Below are 22,813 nucleotides of genomic sequence, written 5' to 3'. Positions count from 1 at the left end.
TCTGCTGAACCAACTGAGATTCAAACCATCTTTGGCCAGCTTTAGGCCCTACTGCTACTTTAATAATTGGCCTCCATGAGCAGGAACAGCAAATTCAATCACTTTTGATCAGGCTGGAAACAAGACACCAAGTGATCTAACATGGAAATTAAATATTTTGATCAACTGCAGAAGAAAAGATCAAAACTGCCTCGCTGTCATAGATTTTTCTATTTTTGCTTATTTTTTCTTTCAATACTTTGTTTCAATGAATAGCTCGGATTGATCACTTAAAATAAAGCGGAACTTCACCCAAAAGGGGAAGTTCTGCTTGATTGCATAAACCCCCCACTGCTACATTTGGCACTTTTTGAAGGGGAGCGGGTACCTGGTCTTGACAGGTACCCGCTCCCACTTCCGTTCAGATGCACCACGACGATCTGAACTGGAAGTTGCCCCTTCCCCTGCAGCCTTCTGGGATACTGGAGCTCCTCCTGTAGTTGGCTGATTGAACTCCTAAGCAGTAGACTGCTTCAGGCAACCATTTTGATCACGTTTGATTCTCAATCAATCAAATATGGTTGAAATTGCTGAAAAGTGGCCAGTTTAAGAGTAGCAATTAAATAAATAGCTCCATATGGAATAAGCCACAAAAGTAGCAGTTTTCAGTGATCAGTTGAATGTGAATGGAGCTTTGTGAAATCATGTGAGGTTAAATGCTACTACATGAAAAGATCTTACTCCCTCTGTTGGATTTATATTATGGATGACAGAGAAATATGGAGGGGAGACCATGAGTGCTGTGAGAAGTCTGTGAGCATTTCAGGCCACCAACATCACTTTTTGGTTTATGTGTTCTCAGGTCAGTCCTGTCTATATATTTATCTCCTGGTAGAAGAAGAGATAATCTGGGAATGGTGAGGGCCTCACTACAGGGCGATTTTAATCCCTTGATACTAATCTTCATAGTTTCACTAAACCCACAACAGTAAAATCCATAAATACAAAGAAACCAAAACAAATCGGTTCAGAAATGAAGTTCTGTGTAATAAAATGAAAGGACATGGGGAAAAAGTATTGAATCCACTAACTGAAATGTATTTAATACTTGGTACAAAATCCTTTGTTGGTAATGAAAGCTTCAAGACGCTTCCTGTATGGAGAAACGAGTCGCATGTGTTGCTCAGATCTTCAAATCTTGTCTTCAAACCTTGAAGGTTCTGTGGACCTCTTTTATAAACTCTAATCTTTAGTTCTTTCCATATAGATTCTATTGGATTCAAGTCAGGTGATTGGCTGGGCCATTCTAACAGCTTTATTTTCTTTCTTTGAAACCAATTGAGAGTTTCCTTGGCTTTGTGATTGGGATGATTGTCTTGCTGAAATGTCCACCCTCGTTTCATCTTCATCATTCTGGTAGATGGCAGCAGATTTTTATCAAGAATGTCTTGGTACATTTTTCCATTCATCCTTCCTTCAATGATATGAAGTTTGCCAGTACCGTATGCTGAAAAAAGCCCCGCCAACACCATGATGTTCCCACCTCCAAACGTCACTGTTGGTATGGGGGTGTTTTTAGGGTGAAGTGACCCCCAAACATGGTGGGTATTATGGCATCCAAAGAGTTCCATTTTGGTCTCCTCTGACCAGACTATATTCTCCCAGTGTCTCACAGGCTTGTCTAAATGTTGTGGAGCAAATGTTAACCAAGCTTCAACATGTTTTTTCTTCAGCAATAGAGCGTGCATACAGGCCACGGTGAGGAGTGCATTACTTGTTTTCTTTGAAACAATTGTACCTGCTAATTTCAGGTACAATTTTTCATTTTCATTTTATTTATTTCCATAAAAAGATCCACCGAAATCCTCATCCCCAGGCCCATGATGCTCTTAATCTGGCCCTGCCCAAGCCAGGTAATACTTAAAATCTAGCCTGTTAGTGGGTCCTGAGGACAGGAGTTGAGAACCACTGGACTAGAGCTACACGGGAGAGTTTTAGTAGCTCAGCTGTACTACTAAAAAAATGTGATCACTTATATATAAAATAAAAAAACATTATCAATACCTTTTTTTTTTTAATCTATGCACAAATATTTCGCCTTTCATTTCTATTTTAAACTGAATGGGTTGTTTTACAGGGTGATCATTTACAATCACTTTAACGCTTGCAAGGAGGGGGGGTGGAGGGGGATGGGTTTGGCAGCCCAACTGCAAGGGAGAATTTTTCCCTTTCCTGGAGTTCAGCTTTAAATTGGTTGTATACCCCCATTTGTATTTTTTACCTACAGGTAAGCCTATAATAAGGCTTACCCATAGGTAAAATTAACATCTCCTAAACCTGTACAGTTTAGGAGATATTTACTTTGCATGCAGCCGCTGACATCAGCAGGGCATGTGCACTAAAGGTCTGGCAGACGCTGCTGGACCTTGCCAGGAAGAAGACTCCCGCACGCATGCGCGGGAGTAACATCATCGTGGCGCCGGAGCCACAAACCCAGAAGAGATGCCAAGGGCAAACTGTCAGCTCCTTCGACGTGGACCAAGCTGCAATACGGGGGCTGCGATCTAAGGTAAGTATTTCATAATGAACTAGTATGCAGTGCATACTAGCTCATTATGCCTTTGCCTTACAGGGTTTTTTTTTTTCTTTTTGTGGGTATACAACCGCTTTAAGCAATCTGTAAGCAGCTTGTGTAGTATACTCTGTAGGGAGCCATTTGATCCGTCTGTTTAGTGATCAATTGCTATGCCTAATGATTACTCACTTGCTATTTTATCTGTGTATCTCAGGTGAATTCCAGCAAGTAGGTAAATCTTCTTACCAAAAGATTTAAAATGACCTGTGTAGCTTAACCCCCTGACTGTGGTTATCCAAACGCACAGCCATTAGAGTGGTTGAGCGTTTGAGATTTTTTTTTTTTTTTTTTTTAATAATAATGATGAACATTCCAGACAAACTGACTTTATTTTAGAAAAATAGACATTTCCCACTCTGTACAGATCCCTTGCATACAAAAAAAAAAAAAAAAATCCAGAAGAAAACAGGGAGGACAAGGAGTGGAGACCATTCCTTGACGTGACACATTCACAGCGCATCACACAGACCCGGCCTCATCATAATGATGACACAACCAGCACCATGCAGGTCTATTCAATACTGCAATGCAAAAATAATGCGCAAAGTGCAGCAGCCCAGAGTGACCATACGGTCTAAAGCGAATCTATAACTTTTCTCTCATCCTGTCTGCAAAGCAGGTAGCACAAGCCAAATCCCTTAGATTTTTTCACTCTGTGGCCAGGGAGGCCCAAACCCTGCACCCCCCGTTCAGAGTGCTCAGCTTTTACTCTAACGCAAAACTTCACCATGGCTCCCGAAATTCATCTATCCAATGTGGGTACCTTAGTGAGCCAATACAGGGTTCCCTCAAAGGACTGGCACATGTTAGAGTTCCAAAACTAGGCACTCGTGGTACCCAGTTTGCAGGGATGGAGTACACTATGGTGGGCAAAGTGACAGGCTCACTTTACTCAGACTACCATAAACAGAAGCACCACTTTCTGCACTACATCAATGCATACACCCCAGTAGTGTCCAATGAAGGCTAGAGCAGGCATTTTGTCACACCGATGCATCTTGTGCTTTAGGCACTGAAAATAATCACCTTGTGTATCTGTGATTTGCACATTTTGTAGGCTGTAGTGTATAAAAGTACACCTGTCACAAGAGAAATGTGTGCCACCATTACCGACTTTCTCCTGAACATACAAGTAGCCTGGCATCAGTACATTTGAGCCAAACACCTAAAACAAGGCAACAAACGAATGTCAGAAATCAGAATTTCCGTAGAGATAGTTTTGTTTTAGATCAATGACTTTAACTCAAGACACCAGCCAGCCATTTTGCTTTTTCCCCCCTACGAAAACCTTATCAAAGCAGCAGTTTACATATTTCTTTCATGGCAGTTTTCCTTAAAGCTAAGTTCCACCCAAAAATGGAACTTCCGCTTTAAGGGAAGGTGACCCCTTGACAAGCCACATTTGGCATGTCATTTTTTTTTTTTTTGGGCGGGGGGGCAGAAACTCTTTAGAGGGATCCAGCTCCCACTTCCTCCCGGGTCACCGCAGCATCAGAAGTAAGTTCACCTCTCCCCTCCCAATCATCTGGGACACTTCACAGGTTCCAGATGATTACCCGGCCAGTCGCAGCATGGCTCGCACATGCCCAGCTGTGAAGCCACAGCCGGGCACCCACAGAGACAATGCCGGCGCATTCCTCCACCCCAAACTCACTCATCCATCCAGGTCTTTATGGACCTTGCTTTGTGCACTGGTGCGCAGTCATGTTGGAACAGGAAGGGGCCATCCCCAAACTGTTCCCACAAAGGTGAGAGTATGAAATTGTCTTGGTATGCTGACGCCTTAAGAGTACCCTTCACTGGAACTAAGAGGCCAAGCCCAACCCCTGAAAAACAACCCCACACCATAATCCCCACTCTGCCAAATGATTTGGACCAGTGCACAAAGCAAGGTCCATAAAGACATGGATGAGGGAGTTTGGGATGGAGGAACTTGACTGGCCTGCAAAGTCCTGACCTCAACCCGATAGAACACCAAATGCACTTCTGGAAGAATGGTCAAACCTTCCCATAGACATTCCTAAACCTTGTGGATAGCCTTCCCAGAAGAGTTGAAGCTGTTATAGCTGCAAAGGGTGTGCCAACTCAATATTGAACCCTATTGACTAAGACTGGGATGCTATTAAAGTTCATGTGCGTGTAAAGGCAGGCATCCCAATACTTTTGGTAATATAGTGCATTAAATTACTTTTGTAAAAGGTGGACTTAGTCTTTAAGTAGCAAAAGCACAGGGAAGATGAATGCCCTGGAAGTGGTTAAACAGAAGTCAGCTCCCCTCTCTTCTACAACTTTACTTGCTGTATTCGTGAAGAAAAACACTTAATGCCTTGTCTGTGCAAAATGACTCCCAGCCTGCTTTCTAAGGCCTATAGCACCCCTAGGAAGGTATCCAGTACCTGTAGCCTCATGGATGTTGCCCATAGCAAAATTAGACTCCCTTTATGTTCAGACCTGCACTTGGAAAAGGAGTCTAATTGCTATGGGCAACGATGACATTTTCCTTTTTGACATTGTTCTAAACAAGACCCTCTGTGCTTTTTTTTCAAGCAAGGTTGAGACTTCTATATCCTTGAAAAAGACAACTATAGGGACAGCATCGAGTCTTCACATCGTCCAGCTTGCGGGGCTCCACTATGGAAAGTGGTCCGCAGTCTATCAATGGCTGTGGTGTCACCGATGGAGGCAGACTTGTGCATGTTCTCTCTTTAAATAAAAATAGATCAATCTTGGGAAATCTCTGTCTTTCAGGCACAGTTCTCAATGTTTGCCAGGAACCGTTCTGCCCACCACTCTTCCAGGTCAATAGGGACAAAATCTGCAGGGAGATTAAAAAAGGAGAGACATCAGTTATTTTTCTTATTTTGAGTTTCTAAGTGACTGCACTTGCCGTGCAAAGTGGATTTGCCTTTCTTAAATAACCCCCAAATATGTAAATTTTAGTACACACATACACTAAAATTTGCCAGTTTTTCCCCATAAGAGTGACGTTACCCTTTAAGTAGTAAAAACCTAGTGGGTTTCATGCTTTCTCCACCCCTGTATTACTTTTTTTTTTTTGTCATGGAGCACCAGGGGTGACTGCCCCGGTTAAGAGATCTCTGGTGTTCCAATTCATTAAGACCCACAGTCCACACATCTGCATCCTCCAGGAAAACCACTTGGTGGGTAGTAGAACCTCCGCCCTAAAAAAGCCCTGGATTGGATACCACTACCACTCCACACACTCAAACTTCACAAGGGGCATCAGTATCCTGGTGCATAAGTTCTTCCCCTTTAGGCAGAGGGTGGAGGAGCTCCCGAATTCCCTGAGTGAGGCAGTGGTAGTTGTGATCCCAAAGCCAGGCAAAGACCCATCCCTGTGCTCCTCATACCGTCCCATCTCATTGATAAATGTTGATGCGAAACTCCTAGCCAAAGTGTTAGCCAATAGACTCAATATGGTCATAACTGCGTTAGTGCATCCGGATCAAACAGGGTTCATGCTGGGGAGGGGAACAGACATCAACATTAGAAGGCTTTTTACACACATGGACAGGGCACAACCAGAGTCGGCAGGAGTGGTGGCCTCACTGGACGCCAAAAAAGCCTTTGACTGCATAGAGTGGGAGTTCCTTTGGGGGGGTCCTCTTGAAGTTCGGATTTGGACCGAAATTCATGATATGCTTGCGGATACGCTATATCCCAGCCCAAGAGCAAGGGATCGCACGAATGGCACACTCTGATACCTTTACCCTGGGCAGGGGCACCCATCAGGGTTACCCACTATCGCCGGGACTGTTTGCCCTGGCGGTAGAACCCCTGGCCATTGCTCTGAGGACTGAAACAGGGTTGAAGGGCATAGTGGTCGGTACGATAGAAGAAAAGGTGTCCCTATACGCCGACGACACCCTACTTTATCTTGCAAATGCCTCACAAACGCTGCGGAGGGCACTAGACCTTTTTGAGGACTTTGGATTAAGATTAGCAACACCACACACAAATTTAGAGAGAAGAACGTGCAACCTCTCCTCTCCCTTCTTACAGTCAAATGCACAAGCCTGGCGCACCCTCCCTCTTACTCCAGTGGGTAGAGTCAACCTACTCAAAAATGGTATTCCTCCCTACATTTTTATATATTTTTTTTCAGAACACCCCACCCCACATACCTAGATCCTTCTTTAGGCGCTTGGAGGGAGTACTGACTTCATTCATCTGGGCCGGGAAGCCACCCAGGGTGGCAAAATGGATACTATACCTTCCCCTATCGGGAGGAGGTCTGGCTCTCCCAAACTTCCTGCTGTACTACTGGGCAGCCGTCCTGGTCACCGAACGCTGGTGGTTCTCCCAGCCCAGACAGAATCCGGTGGTGAGACTAGAAGCGGCTATCTTGGGGTCATATGCGGCCTTGAGCAATTTAGTATATAGGGCAATGAAAGCTCCCCACCCCTTGACGGTCCCCATGAAGACAACTATTAGAGCATGGCGGGAGGCCAGAGTTATCTATGCCAAACCAAACTGCATCTCTCTGCACACCCCGCTGTGGGGCAATCCTACACTGCCCCCCCACCTTTGTGATATACCAGTCCCCTCACAGTGGGCCAAACGAGGGATCACCACCCTCAAACATATAATGGTAAACGGGACAATCATGTTCTTCCGGGAAATGAAACACCAGTACTTCCCAATTCCTTTGACTTTAAATATTGGCAACTGAGACATGTGATGAGGGCTCATTCCCAGACACAGTAACTCTGGAACCAGACTCAGTTGAACGACTGCTAACTACGAGTGTGATGGGAAAACCCCTCTCCACTCTGTATCTATACCCAACAGTAGCCCATGATGTTAAACCCACCCGATCAATGGACAAATGGAAGGAGGACATCCCAGCTTTGGGGGAGGACAAAAGGGAAGACTGCATTTCCACCTACATCCCCTTTATGATAGCAGCCAAAGACAGGTTTATTCAGCTCAAATTTATACATAGGGCCTACTTCACCCCACGCAGAGTGGCCAGAATGTCCCGGCATCTGAACTCGACCTGCCCCAGATGCGGGACCGAGGAAGGGACATTCTGGCATATGGTTTGGGCCTGTTCCAGGCTCAGAGCATATTGGGAAGGGGTAGCGGAGAAGCTTAGCGACATGGGGTGAACTAGAGTACCATCGGAAGCCATGGTACTCCTGCTGAGCTACTTAGGTGAGGTGAAGGGGGACAGATACACTAAGCTCTGCATTACGTTCTCGCTGTTTTATGCCAGGAGGGAGATAATGCTCCACTGGAAGTCGGCCAAACCCCCTACCCTCAAATCCTAGCAAAGGGCGGTGGATTCAGTGTTACCACTGTATAAACTCACATACCAGAGTAGGCAGTGCCCGTCTAAATTCGACAAGGTGTGGTCAGCATGGGTGGATGCGCATGGGTGAGGGGCCAGAGGGGAACCAGGTGATGAATTGGTTGGGGGCCATTCAACACCCCCTAGTTCAGTGCCAGTGGTTATACCGCAGTGATGGGTTTAATGTCACACCAGAGAAGCCAACAAGATAGATGTCATTACATACATTGACCCAACCCCCTCCTCTTATATTCATGATCATATGGTCTTACTCTTAGGAGATGAATCTGTAGTCTGATCTTGATATTGTTGAGGTGCACATCCATTTAGTTCTGGTTTCTCCAACTGATGCTGTACCTCTTGCCAAGCTGTTGATGACAAATAAAAAAGGGATGGCTATAGGAGCTTACTAGGAACAGCATGGACTGGTATAGACAGGATAAATCTGAGAAATATTGAGGATGACATCGCCTTCTAAAATGTCAGATCAATGGTTGTCAGAGGTGAAGGTAAATAAAAGGGTTCTTCACTGGCCCTCTGACTTCAGTACTTGTTTGAAGAATGACAGCAAACAAGATGCAGAGAAAGACACCTGACTTTGAAACCCCACCCAGAACAAAAGTATACAGATGAGGAAGAAGTTAGCAAAGTACCAAATCGCATAACTCAGCACAACCAGCACTTTCAGAAAATCGTCAGCAGCATCAGCCCAAGTCTTTTATGACCTTTTAAGGAGGCTGCATTCACACCTGAGCGTAGCGTCTTTGAGCATTTTTCCGCTGTGTTTTGTTCACAATTTTTTTTTTTTTTTTTTTAATACAGCGTTTGAGCTTTGCATTTTTTTTTTTTTGTTCTCCTTCCATCTCAGTTATGTCTGTCTGTATACATAGCTCCATCGCTCTCATTTTTTGCGTTTCCCGAGATAAGGAAAGCTCGCAGCAATGTAAACAAGCCTTGGAGCTACTCTGACACAAGTTCCACAGGCTCTTCCGGAAGTATTGTATAATACACACAGGTGACGTATTCGTACTTATGTAGAGGAACAAGACTGGCAACTCCCATGGTATTGTTATAAAAGGCAATGTATTGTAACCAGAGGCTCAAGCAGGTGGATCGGGTTATAAAACCCAAGTCAAAAATGTAATAACTTGCAGCTCACCAGTCTTTCATTGTGGGGGCTGCATTAGTTCACCCACCCACTATTATTCACATCTGGCGAGCCAGCCAGGAACACACTTTCTGTCCTACTATTACAATTTTTTTCTCACTCTACTGTATTTATGGATAAGCTGTGTTGCTGGCTCCCGATTTGGCCAACAGAACACCTCCCTCTTTACTTAAAGTGCATCTTCCCCCTAAAGCGCATGTTGGGTTTCCCTGCCTCTGGGTTTTCCTATGCCATTGCCTGGCTCTTCTTTAAAAATCCTAACATTCTGTCTGTGTCTGGCCACTAGTCAGGAAAGGTTTATCACTATATTAGTCCCGAGTCATCAATGCAGACTGTTCAAGTCCTTGCTTTAGCATGACAGCCAAGCAATTAGTATTTTCAGAAGAGATCAGCAATGGCAGCTGCTCCCCCCCCCATTAAGAGGTTCTTTTAGAACATATACTCAACAAGGTGTCAAACCAGGGGCAAGGGCTGGAATTCCCCTTTAAGCCAGAGCCAGTCTAAGGATTGGATTTCACGGTGCATTTTCCAGAATGGCTCAGAGCTTTTTTTTCCCCTTCAGCTTAAGGTGCACGATCGTTCACACATGGATTTACAGTAATACCAGCTTAGGTGGAGGGGGGGGGGGGGGGGTCATACACTTACCCTGGTAAACAAAACGAACGTTCTCCTCGTGTGCCGGTGTGTACACCTCCTCCTCTGCAGGGGGGCTGACAGATGGGGTGTGTTTACCGTTCACCCGATTAAACACCAGTTTGGGAGCACAACTGCTGTGGACAAGTAGAAAGTGAACATGTTAAAAGAAGACCTGTACTGTCTTGTGTGAAAATATAACTACATTTTACGTTGTCTGTTATATTTACTCTTTAACAGAAATGCAACCTACATGGTATTGTGCCTTGTTGTACTCCTTATGGCAGCAATAAAAAACATTACATCAGAAGACCTATAGACAAAGTCTTCTCCATGATTTCTAATGGCAGAGCAGCTTAGATCTTTAAATATAACTGATCTACAAATTTGTCCTCGATTTGGAAAGTGGGAGGGCAGCTAAAAATTAAGTCAGCTGATCTAAACCAGACTCAGATTAATTTGTCTTCTATGCTGATCTAGCTTGGTCGCTGTAAGAAATAGGAGATGCCTGCTTAGATTCCAACAAGCCTTGTAGAGTATCCCAGAAACTGTGAAACCTGGGGTGATCCATCATAGAAAATCTGAAGCAGTTTCTGTGGTGCAAAGCTACCCCCACCTCACATCCCCCATGATTGGCCTGTGCAGTCTTCAATTTTACTTCTAGACCCGGGGCCGCCAATCTTTCTAAACAAAGGGCCAGTTTATTGGCCTTTAGGGGGGCTGGCATCAGTGGGTGTAAACGTCACCACATTTGATATTACGGAGAAGAATAGAGCTACATTTTTGGTATCATTGGGAGGAATAGTGCCCCATTGTTGATATCATTAGGAGGAATAGTGTCTTGTATCAGTGGGAGAATAGTGCCCCAAGGGCCAGATAAAAGCCAAGTAAAGGGCCACAAAGTTTGGAGACCACTGTTCTAAACCATTGGCTCCCAATCTTGGTGCTCAAGGATTTCCTTCACCTTGCACATTTGCTTTAAATCAATGGCTTGGCATTTATGACAGCCATTTTATCAAAGGGAAATTCCAAAAACATGGATTATTGGGGGTACTTTAAGAGATTGAGAACCATTGTTCTAGACTGGGGGGGGGGGGGGGTCCTCTAAACTAACAAAACAAAAAAGGGCCAGTTAACTGTCCTTCAAAAAAGGAAAAATTCCCCCACCGTTGGTGTCAGTGAAAGGAAAAGTATACAAATGCAAGGAAAAGTGCCCTAAGGGCTAGATAATATTTCACAATTTTTCCATTCAGTTGCATTTTAGTGCTGCTGATCTCCTGCAGCCTTTTTATAGCCAATTCAAGTACTCTAGAGATGGCTGCAAGGCATTTCCTGGTTCCTGGGGCAGGGGCTAGAACATCGGGGGGGGGGGGGGGGGGGGGGGGGGGGGGTGTTATGCTGATGGGTGAAAACAGCTGACCATGTATACTCTGGACCAGTTTTGCAAAAGATGACAACAGCGGACCATGCCTTTACAATGTGTACCAACACGGCCAATTTTGTCGCCATCAAGGGAGTGTGTGAAATGGTGATGACACAGAGGCAATTTGGAGACAGAGGTCACTTCATAACAGAAGTATCTGAATAAAGCAGTAGGTATTGTCACTTCCTCTTGGTGTGCCTAGGTTTGACTTGCCAAAAGTTATTACAAATTTACTATAAAAGGAATCCTGCAGTCAGTAAGGAGGCTGCCGGTGCTGACCTCTTCCTGAACATACTACTTCCCTGGTTATTGTGATCCTTTGGCTTCAGTACTGCTTTAAGTTACAGATCTGGAGTTTTGACTTCCAACAACCCCCCCACCAATTTGTCTGCTTTTTTTTCAGATCATGGTGTAGTTGAAAATATTTAGGACAGTAACCGGGCAACTAGCATTTTCTGAAGCAGGTCAGCAATAGCAGCCGCCACATTTGTCTCAGTACAAAGGAACTATACCAGATCAGGCACTGTGCCACATAAATTACATGAAGCTTTAGACAAGAAGGCCTTTAATGGCAGATCAAAGCAGACGTCAAGGATACCCTTGATTTAGCATTCAGAAGAAGAACGTCTCATCTGCTGCCCAAATATGATTTCCAGATCAGAGCAGATATTATGCAAACCTACCAGCCTGGTCTTCAGAACCTCTTTTTGATCAACAGGGGTATAAATTTCACCAGTTTTTTGGTCTAGAGTGATACGATATCCTCCTCAAGGAAGATTCATGTTGTACTGTGAGGCCTTGTTCACACGGGCGTACTGAAAGTAGAAGTCCACCCCAACACTTAAATCTGTAAACCTACTAGCATCCACGATCTAATAGTAACCTATCTAACCCTGTAAAGAAGAAAATCGCTATACATAACTTTTTTGAAGCCACTCTGCTCCAGCAGAGGAAGCTCTGCAGAGGACACAGCCGACAACGGTTGGGAAATTAATGAGAAGTGACATCACCCATAGACTTACTACGGTATAGGGCTTCTGTTGTCGGCTTACTCCTCTGCACCCACTTACACAGCAAAGCCGCCGCTGACAACTCAGCGTGGGACCAGAGCGGCTTCAGAAAAGCTATATATTGCAATTTCTTCTTTTCAGGGCTAGATAGGGTGGACTTGTACTTTAAGCCTATGAATGGTGAAATTGCATCTCTCTCTCCTTCATGCAAAAGACATCACAGACAGTGTGGGATTACCGTAAAAGTTTGGGTTTCCTGCTGTGACTAGCACTTACTCATAACCTCATGCTGGAGGTAATGCAAAAGATGCCTGTCAATCGCAATCCTACGTATGTGAACACTGATCTCCATATGCCACTATACTCTATCGCTTACGAATCTGGATCATACCGCTCCAAACTCATAGGACCCCTTTCGTAATTGCACTCAAAACGCAATGCGTGTGGATCGTATCAGTGTGAACCACCTCAATAGGATCATATAATATCTAGCCCGTCATGCAAGATTGTGCGTTTAAAAACGCATCCAGAATTGCATGTGTGTGAACCAGGCCTAAGAGTACACCTGTACAAAAGGGCTGCATTTGCCCGCATGGGATGCGCAGGTGTTCCATGTAGTCCTATTCATGGGGGCAGCACAGTGGCTACGTGGTTAGCACATCCGCTGGGCAGCACTAGGGCCATAGGTTTGAATCCAAGGCACCCTACAGGCACCCCAGTATTATCTGCAGTCCTATAACTCTAAATTTTGAGAGCCTCAACAGTGGAAGCACATTTATTATAATGTCTAGGTAGAGGGCAGGTGAGCCTTTAAGGTGACGCACTCTAAAATGCAGAGTTAGGACTGCAGATAATACTGGGGTGAAGTGGCTGTGCAGCTTATGCATTTATTTGCAAAATGTGTGCAAACGAAACCCCTGTTTTTAACACATACAATTGGACAGGATAATTTGGTTGGTTGCAGAATGGCTGGTAAGTTGAGTTGGGAACTTCTTTTGGTTTTGTTTGACATGAGTCGCCCTTCCATGTGCTCCTTGCTGCAAAGGCCAGTTATTGGTGGGGGCTGTGGCAATTTGTTTGTACAGTTTGACTTCAGTATGCATGTGTCCCCAAACTCACACTGTTTGCGTTTGGGGACACGCTCACACTTACATGGATGTCAAATTGAGAGCAGCCGCTATGTCTGCGCAGTCTTCTTGTCTCAATTGACATGAATGGGACTGCCTGCATTCAGATGCCCAAAATACCTGTCCATCCCATGCATGCAAACACAGCCCTTCACGCAGGTGTACGCCTGTGTAAAAGGAGGCCATATAGTATACAGGGACATGTACACTTCATTCATAAGCCCTACTCCATAAAAGTTTCCCTACACTGCACTGATGACCAACTAGCCTGAATCAGCTGTATACAGTTTGGACTACTGCAAAACAAAGAAGAGAGGGTGCAGCAGCCTTGCGCATTACCCAAGTGGTATTCCTAAAGATACCACTTGGGTAATGTGCAAGGCTGGTGCACCCTCTTGTTTTGCAGTGTCTCTACTGGGTTCTGGGTTCTGGGTCCCCCCCTGCAGCAGAGCCTGTGCTTGTATTGAAAATATCAAGGACTTGTGATCCATCTTCCACCATTGAGCACGGTTAATCAATCTGCTTTTTATACAGTTTGGAATGGATCGCTCTAGAATATAAAAAGTTAGTCATACACTAATAGAGTTTCCTTCAAAAACATTTTTTTGGAACTTTCGTTCTTTGGGATCAAAATGGACAATGTTTTTCGTGTGCAGTGACAAGACGATGTGAAGGAGAAGGGTAGAAAGGTTTTCTCAAAACAAAGACGTTTCTAACCATTCATTCCAAAAAGTGATTGCTAAAGGCAAAAGGCACTTTCAAAGTATTTTTCAATGGCGTTCCCTTTTTACAATCAAGCATGGACTTATTTCAAAACACTGATGAATTCTCTATTAATGCAGACCCAGCATGATGCACTGGCCTGATGTAGTTGGGAGTAGATGCCCATAACATCCAGCATTCTGCTGCTATTTTTATAAAATTAGAAAGTGAAAGGACACATTGGATTAGCTGCTATGGCCAACACCTCCACTGTACCTTCTACATGCTGTAACCATAATCACCAACTAAGAAAGTAAGCAGACATACAGTAGAAGGCCAGAGGTCACTAAAGACAGACTTTAGTCTCTCTACTGGTTTCCTTCCAATCTAATCTAATCTATAGTAGTATAAACTACATACAGTACAACTGGATTACGCAATGGTAGGAAAACATATTTGGAGTCATAGATTATATATTAAATAAAAAATGATGTGTGCCAGGACTACAAATCTATGATAAAGGTGAACAATTGGATTTTATGTGTGTTAAAGGGAGAAGTCCTTGTTGGGTTTTACCATTCACCACCCTAGATTAATGCTGTGTCATGGTCTAGGCGTGTATTAAAAAAAAAAAAAAACCCACACCCAAATGGGATACTTTAAACACTAAAGCTGTGTACACACGAGCGGAACATCCGACAGAAAAAGTCTGATGGAAGCTATTCATCGTCTATTCCGATCGAGTGTATGCCTCAGACTTTTTTTTTCTTGAAAATTCGGTTGGACCTAGAAATGGAACATGTTCTAAATATTTCCAACGGAACCAATTCCTATCGGGAAAACCGCTCATCTGTATGCTGTTCTGACGGACCAAAAACGACACATGCTCTGAAGAAAGTACGAGACGGAAGCTATTGAACTTACTTTTTCTAGTCCTGTCGTACATCACCACGTTCTGGACAGTTGGACTTTGGTTTGACCGTGTGTAGGCAAGACCGCTTAAAGGGAATTCCGTCAGAGTTCCTTCGGAGTTTATTCCGACGGCAAAACCGGTTGCGTGTACGCGGCATAAGGCACTCGTACACACGATGCGAAAATCGTAAGGAAAAATTCATAAGACCAGCTATCTGCGGATTGTTAGTACGGTGCTTCCAACAGCCGATTTGACTTTTTCCATCAGACAAAAGCTGGATGTGCAGACTAACTTTTTTGTCGGCTGATTTTTGGATGCTCAGTGCAGAAATCGTCACACAAAAGTCAAAAGTACAACCACGCATGCTCGGAATCGAGGAACGATCGGGAAGAGTTCAGTCTTGTAAACTAGCGTTCGTAATCTAGAATTAACATTCGTGACGCGGCAATTGATGAAATGTCGAAATGCAGCGCACAGTCTCATCTTCTTTAATACGATAATAATGAAGCTGCTTTGCTGGTGATACTGATGCAGTTATGCCAAACCTATTTTAAAAGGCATTTGTTTTGTGTGATCTGAAAATCGCGAATCAACGCTCACCAAACTTCTACTAACATGAAATTAGCAGAAGGGGCCCAAAGGGTGGTGCTTGAGAAATAAACTTCCTCTTTATACTCTCATAGTACATCACTACATTTGTGTTTGTCAAACGACAATTTGCGGATAGTTAGTATGCTAGACAAAATCCTGCACACGCGCTTTTGACAAAGATCAGACGCTCGGTCGTCCAACAATCGGACCGTGTGTACGAGGCCTAACTTGCACGGCCAGTTTAACACAGGAACTATGTCCTCCTGATCAAAAGGAGGTCAAAGGGTCATTTGGTGGGGGCAAGCTCTACTCAAGGACACATTTGTACTACAAGTGCACTTGGAAGTTCAGTTGCTGTAGATCTAAGGGGGAAGATCTAAAAGGAGGGGAAGCTCTGCTGATTTTATCATCCAATCATGTGCAAGCAAAAATGCTGTTTTTTTATTTTTCTTGCATGCATGTCCCCCTCAGATCTACAGCAACTGTACTTCCAAGTGCACAGTGGATTTGCCTTTAGAAAAAAAAAAAAAAAAAAAAAAAAAAACAACACACAACACACACCACACACATAAGCTGTAGTGTCGTATAAACTGGCCCAAAGCTAGAGTTTGAAATAAACACAAAGTAGCAAGGCTGTAAGATCTACTATACCACCCGTCTTATTTATTAAGGTAGGATTTCCATGTACTGAACTCCCATCTAAGGCTGGATTCACACCTATGCATTTTTAGTGCTTTTTGCATATTTGCACTACAGTCCATTTAACATGGTTTCCTATGGAACACGTTCTGTAGTGCAGATCTGCAAAATGCAAAAAGCACTAAAACTGCATAGGTGTGAATCCAGCCTAAGAGGCAGGTCCACACCACAGCACGCTGCAACACAATGCACGCATTTTCATGAGTTGTGTTAGGCGGACACTTTAAAGTGTATAGGCTGAAATGTAGCCTGTAATTTCCAGTTGCGGTAGGGGTTAATACAGTTAAAGGGCTGTCAGAAGCCCTCATCAAGAAAGCTTAACTATGCCCCATCCTTTCCTGCCAGATCCGCCATTCATAGAAGGTGTACTTCAGCTTCAATGAATGACAGAATCTATGAATGGATGACTGATAGCTCCACCCCCTTCCTTCATTCATTACTGCAACATGCCATTGTGAATAAATTCTAAAAGAAAGTTGTCCTGAGGGAGATACTGGGGCTACTACCAGCCACTTAATACTAATAGCCTGCCTGCCTCTGGCTTCCATACATTCAGAGTCACCGATCTGAAACAAGCATTTTATGCATGTGCGTTATGTTGCTTTTTTTTGCGCGTTGGTACACATTTTCTGATCATCTCTTGTGAAGTGACAGCTGCCTGGAAGGGTCAAACTACAATTTAATTTTTTTTCTATCTTTATTTAGTTACATTGCATGTACATGCATTCCGATGTGTTGTGTTAAATGCAGACAGGTTGTAATTAAATGCAATGCCCATGTAACATTGCGGTGTAAATGAGGCACACTATTCTCTGTGCCCTTGCGGTGACCTGCTTTGAGCCAGTGCAAAAAAAAAAAAAAAAAATGCACGCGGTGTGAACGAGCCCTGACTCATCTGGAAAAAGAGCCAAGCACAAATATTTCAGATTGACCTGGAACGATCCCAGAAGCCCCGTGTACGCTATTCATACAGCGCCAACAAGTTACACAACGCTGTACAGTCACATAAGTCCCTGCCCTCAGGAGCTTACAAACTAAAGTCGCCATCTCATGCACATGCTAGGGCCAATTTGGACAGGGGCCAGTTAACTTACCGGCATGTCTTTGGAGTGTGGGAGGAAACTGAACTGAGGACCCCAGTGCTGCAAGGCAGATGTGCTAGTGCTTTCATTAGATGCCATCCATTAGTTGCATTTACTTATTACACTTCATTGGCTCCCTTACCTTGATTCAGTACACAAAAAGAGTATAATCAGAGGTCCTATGATGCCAACACCAACCAAAATCGGTCTCTTCTGTCCTCCCAAGACCTTCTGCTCTCTAGTTTTCTTGTCACCTCTCATGCTCACCTCCAGGACTTCTCCTGAGCCTTTCCCCATCCTCTGGAACTCCTTACCCCAATCTGTCCGACTTTCTGCACTCCTACTCAATCTCTGGAAACCCTCCTCTTCAGAGAAGCCTATCCTGCCCCCACCTAATTACGGTGGTTTTATCTCCCCCCCCCCTCCCCCCCAAATCAACTCATCCCCCACAGTTATTACCTTTTCTACCACTTGACCATCCCCTCTAGATTGTAAGCTCTAACAAACAGAGCCCTCTGATTCCTCCTGTATTGAACTGTACTGTCTGTCCTCATGTTGTAGAGCACTGCGCAAACTGTTGGCGCTATATAAATCCTGTACAATAATTATTATTATTATTAATACCTCCCAACTTTTTGAGATGGTTATAAAAAAAAAAAAACAAACAAAAACAAAAAAAAAACCCAAGATTAGTTAAACCCACAAGTGCTTTTTTTACCACCACTTTTCCTTTATATTGGCTTTTGGAATTTACAAATGCAGCAATTTAGAAATCAGATGGAAGGTTTAGCACTGGGAAACACTTTGATAGATAAAAAGTGCATTTTATATACACATCTATATAGATCAGTCCAAAATGAGGGACAAATGAGGAGGACAGAGGGACATTGCTCCAAATAAGGGACAGTCCCTTCGAAATCAGAGGACAGTTGGGAGCTATGATATTAATAATAATCCACATGCAGTCATTCATCTGCCCAGTGCATTAAGTTACACAAGGGCGTCATGGAGCAAGTATAAAGGGAACACTCTGAAATTTTGGCTCTGCTGCCAAGCAGACATGTGACATCAGTCAACAAGGGCAGCAAAGGGTTACGAGGATCCGGCCCCTGCCTCTCCGCCTTCGCCTGGCCACACCCCTCCCTTCACATGTGACAGGGACAGTGTGCACATGGTAACCTCTATACAAGGTCAAGCAGCGGCATTGCCTTTCACCCCGGTCAGAGATCCTGCCATGGAGAGTCGGTGCACCCCCACCTTCCCCAACCGATACACCCCCACCAGCACTGACCTTGGAAGGGGGTCCCAGCCGTTGGATGATGAAGAAGTGTTGATCAGCAGCTGCTGCTTGATTTTCAGCTCCTGCAGCTTAGTGTCAATCTGCTGCTTGGGACCTGCAAGGAGAAACACATACAGATCAGGATTAGGAATGCCCGGCACACTATATTATATTATCTTATGTGCACACAACAGTTATAATAAAATTTGTGATGTACATCTGCCTGTTGTCCCTGGAACCCTTCATTCCTTGCACAATAAAAAATTAAAATAAAATAATAAATCCCCTAAAGTCAGTCCTCCCTGAATACCAGGGGGTGTTTATGGTAACATTAACCAATCAGAAGCCAGGACCAGGAACGCCGGGGTGGCAGCCCTCCAGTGTCGCACAGACTTAGCCATGCATCGTCCTTGGAAATTGTTTTGCATCAATAAAGATCACGTAGAGACAGCAGATCACACCAATGGCACTCTTGTATCTGGAGGTCCCCATGTCTGCTGAGTATGCCCACTACACACATAGAGGAGCATGCAGAGGACAGAGCACAGGCAGGCACCCCCCCAATCATCACACACTCACCTGTTCTCCTCTGGGTGGTCAGCTTGCTGGGTCCTCTGGTGATGGTGTACATGTCGGGGAGGGAGGGGGCTGTAGGGTGAGATGCCCCCCTGGTACTTGTATGATCAGCAGGCAGACTCTGACTTTTGACTGCTGCAGCTGCTGCTTTAAGAAGGCATGTGCAGGAGGACACGCCCCCTCCGGGGATCTTAAAGGGACCGCCGCACTACAGTGCTTATCTAACTTTGGTTGTGCAATAACAGAGCGTCTGGCTGCAATACTGTACTGGGAATGCTGTCCGGGCAGGAGAAGGTTATACAACCCTCTCTAGAGGCATCAGCCTGATAGATTAAGGTTATTCAGTAGAGAGGACTACAATTCCCAGCATGCTCTGCTAGGACAGCAACAGGTGCCACTGCTTGTAGAACTACATGTCCCAGCATGCCCTGTGTAAAGATAGACAGATACAAATATTAAACAAAGAAAATGATTGAATTTAATTGGATTGTCCAACACAAACATTGCAAGCAATTGCATGTTCCACCCAATCAGTGCCATCAATATTTGGAAGATACAATTTGATCATCAGATCGATTTATTGGACTCACCAAACTGATATACAAACCGATCAGAGAGGCTTCTTAAAAGCTCGTCATACATTATGCAATCTGATTGCACAATCTCCTTAAAGCTGGGCAATTTCTGTACACTCTTCCATAGGCCTCATTCACACCACATGCATTCAAGTGCGTTTTTTTTCTGCATCAAAGACGCATGGAAAGTAGGTTATATGGTTAGGCCCCATTCGCAACTGGGAGACGCAATGCGCCACTTTTTTAGTGCTTTTTTTTACCGCATTTGTTGCGCAACAGCATAGGAAAGCCCTTTCACTTGAATGGGCTTCCCTATGCGCGCCAAACGCGCCAAGGTAGCTCAAGTACCGTTTTTTTTGCCACAGAGCCAAGCGCGTTTTGCGTTCCGCATTTTTTTTTGCACGCACACATCAAAACTACTACCCACATTTGGGGTGCCATTAATGCCGCGTACACACGGTCGGACTTTTCGTCTACAAAAGTCCAACGGACGCTGACGGACTAAAGCTGGCTGGTAATCCGATCGTGTGTGGGCTTCTCCAGACTTTCAACGGACTTTTTCAGCCTCAAATCCGACGGACTTTAGATTTGAAACATGCTTCAAATCTTTCCGACGGACTCGAGTCCGGTCGAAAAATCCGCTCGTCTGTATGCTAGTCTGACGGACAAAAACCCACGCTAGGGCAGCTATTGGCTACTGGCTATCAACTTCCTTATTTTAGTCCGGTGTACGTCATCACGTAAGAATTCGACGGACTTTTGTGTGATCGTGTGTAGGCAAGTCTGTTCGTTAGAAAGTCCGCCGCAAGTCCGTCGAAAGTCCGTCGAAAGTCTGTCGGACAGGCTGTCGGACTTTTGTAGCTGAAAAGTCCGACCAAGTGTACGCCCCATAAGAAATAATGGCACCCCAATAATGCCTCCGACCTCCCACATATGCACCTACTTTTAATGTGAGTCAGTGGTGTAACTAGAAACCATGAAGGGCCCCCCTGACCCCCAGCTGGGGTCCTTCTCTTCAGGCCCTGGGCCTTTCCCATTGATCTACTCCCACTGCTGGGCCCTTTATTACGGTCCCCTGACGGGACCCTTTCACATGTTCTGCAGCAAGCCCCCTTCCTACCGTCTTAGGGCACCGCCACGGTGGCAGAACGGGTACAAGTGCGACCTTTATGACCCTGGTAGTTCCGCCACTGCTGTGAGCATACCTCATAACTTTTTGAGATGGAAATGAGGGACTCCTATCAGCAAAAGTATGCAGGCATAGGACACACCCCTTGCCACGCCCCCTTAAAGGAGAATTATACAAAAAAGCAAGATTGGTTTAATACACAAGTGCTTGTTTTACTACTACTATTCCTTTATATTGGCTTTTGGATTTTACAAATGCAGCAATTTAGAAATCAGATGAAAAGTTTAGCACTGGGAAACACTTTTTGATAGATGAAAAGTGCATTTTATATACAACTATATGAATCAGATCAAAATGAGGGACAAATGAGGAGGAATGAGGGACAGAGGGACATTGCTCCAAATCAGGGAAGTCCCTCGAAATCAGGGACAGTTGGGAGCTATGCTGTGAGTATAAACTTTATTTGACTGTTGGGCCATGGAAGGTTTGGACGATTTTCAGGCCCTGGTCTCTATAAGGTTGAGGAGCACTGACCTAGCATTTACTGGGTGCTTTTGGATGGAAATCAGGGACTCTTTTGTTGTGTTTATCAGTGTTCAGAATAAGGGACATTTTCAAGGACAAATTCTGCAAGCTCTGAAAAGTCCAGTGAAAGGAGAGTCCAAGGACACTTCACCACCAGGATACAAAACCCAGTCCTGAGTGGACAGCTGAACTTTTGGGTGCCAAAAGTTCCCATGGAATGCTGGGACTTGTAGTTCCATGACTGCCCAGGGTAGGTCACCTCTGCTCTGTATGCTGTAGTTGTTTCTGGTCATTCGACCTCGTATTGATCTAGTAAATAACGACTGCTGTGTCTACAATAGGCCGGATTCCTGCTACGTTATCTGCCATCTCTCTGTGACACAGCTTTGATTTACACCCAAGGATTTGTCAATGAATTCACTGCTTGGGGTGGGTGACAAATATTACAGAGTAAAGTGTCATTGTCCTCACTATGGCCAGTTCTTGGAACATCTAGACTAGAGAAAGTCTCTCACTTTCTCTATGTAACAACCTCCCTTCTGTTCTTCAACTTGTGCGTTCCTATAAGGTCTCATTCACACCAGGAGGTGCGGCCGAGCGTGTGCGCTTTTTTGCGCCTTCCAACACATCCCATTTTAGGGCAGTCCAATAATTTCAATGGGCTACTCTATGTGCGAGAAACAAACAAATGAAAGGTGCAGGCGTGTGGCACCATGTGTTATGGCGAGAACAAACGTGCGTGCCTTTTGCAAGATGCGTCGGATGCCATTAAAAATGAAAACACCTGTCAGGTTTTTATTGCTGGTCACACCATTTTACCTTTATCACTGAGAGTGACCTAAAATCCCACATTTTGGGCTGTCACCAGAAAAGGAATAGAAGGCATACTAGTTCTTGTGAGCCTAGGGATTCCCTTACTTTGGCTATGGGACAGAAAGTGAAGGGAAATCTCCACTATATCACACAGATTAAAAAAAAAAAGACAGGGGTTATAACCCTCTCTTGCTAGAGCACTACAGCCTTCATCAATGAAAAGCACTCTATGAATGGAGGCATTCATCTACCTGTTCTCCATTCATAAAGCGCTGTTCGTTGATGAAGGCTGTAGTGCACTAGTAAGAGAGGGTTAGAACCATATCTCCCAACTGTCCCTCTTTTTAAAGGGTCCCAGCTCCCACTTCCTCCCGCGGTGCCGCAAGGAAGGTCACCTTTAACCCCTCCCTCTCTGCAATCATCTGGGACACGTCACAGGTCCCAGATGATTGCCCATCCAGTCGCAGAGCGCCGCGCGGATCGCGCATGCGCAGTACGTGCCCGGCTGTGAAGCCACAGTGACAATGCCGGCGCCGCAGAGAGGAGGGGGAGACGAGCGGGGCTTCCTTCCCCCGCATCGCTGGACCCTGGGACAGGTAATTGTCCGACTCTTAAAAGTCAGCAGCTGCAGTATTTGTAG

The 22,813-nt window shown here is 44.7% G+C and overlaps 1 protein-coding gene across 2 annotated transcripts; it reads right to left on the bottom strand.

Moving 5' to 3' along the window:
• Positions 1-1,005: 1,005 nt before the first annotated feature.
• On the bottom strand, positions 1,006-19,313 carry MCRIP2 (MAPK regulated corepressor interacting protein 2). 2 transcript variants are annotated; one of them, XM_073636614.1, is made up of 5 exons: positions 19,135-19,313; positions 18,568-18,670; positions 9,742-9,866; positions 8,201-8,296; positions 1,006-5,429 (listed from the first exon to the last, which is right to left on the bottom strand). In XM_073636614.1, the coding sequence occupies exons 1-5, from the start codon at positions 19,184-19,186 to the stop codon at positions 5,359-5,361; spliced, it is 447 nt and encodes a 148-aa protein (XP_073492715.1). In that variant the 5' UTR covers positions 19,187-19,313; the 3' UTR covers positions 1,006-5,358. The 2 variants fall into 2 exon arrangements, with proteins under 2 accessions (XP_073492715.1, XP_073492716.1); XM_073636615.1 differs by having other exon boundaries at positions 9,742-9,863.
• Between the last annotated feature and the right edge of the window lie 3,500 nt (positions 19,314-22,813).

Source organism: Aquarana catesbeiana, linkage group LG06 (genome assembly GCF_042186555.1).
Source record: "Aquarana catesbeiana isolate 2022-GZ linkage group LG06, ASM4218655v1, whole genome shotgun sequence".
Classification (NCBI taxonomy): Eukaryota; Metazoa; Chordata; class Amphibia; order Anura; family Ranidae; genus Aquarana; species Aquarana catesbeiana.
This window is presented reverse-complemented; position numbering and strand designations above follow the sequence as displayed.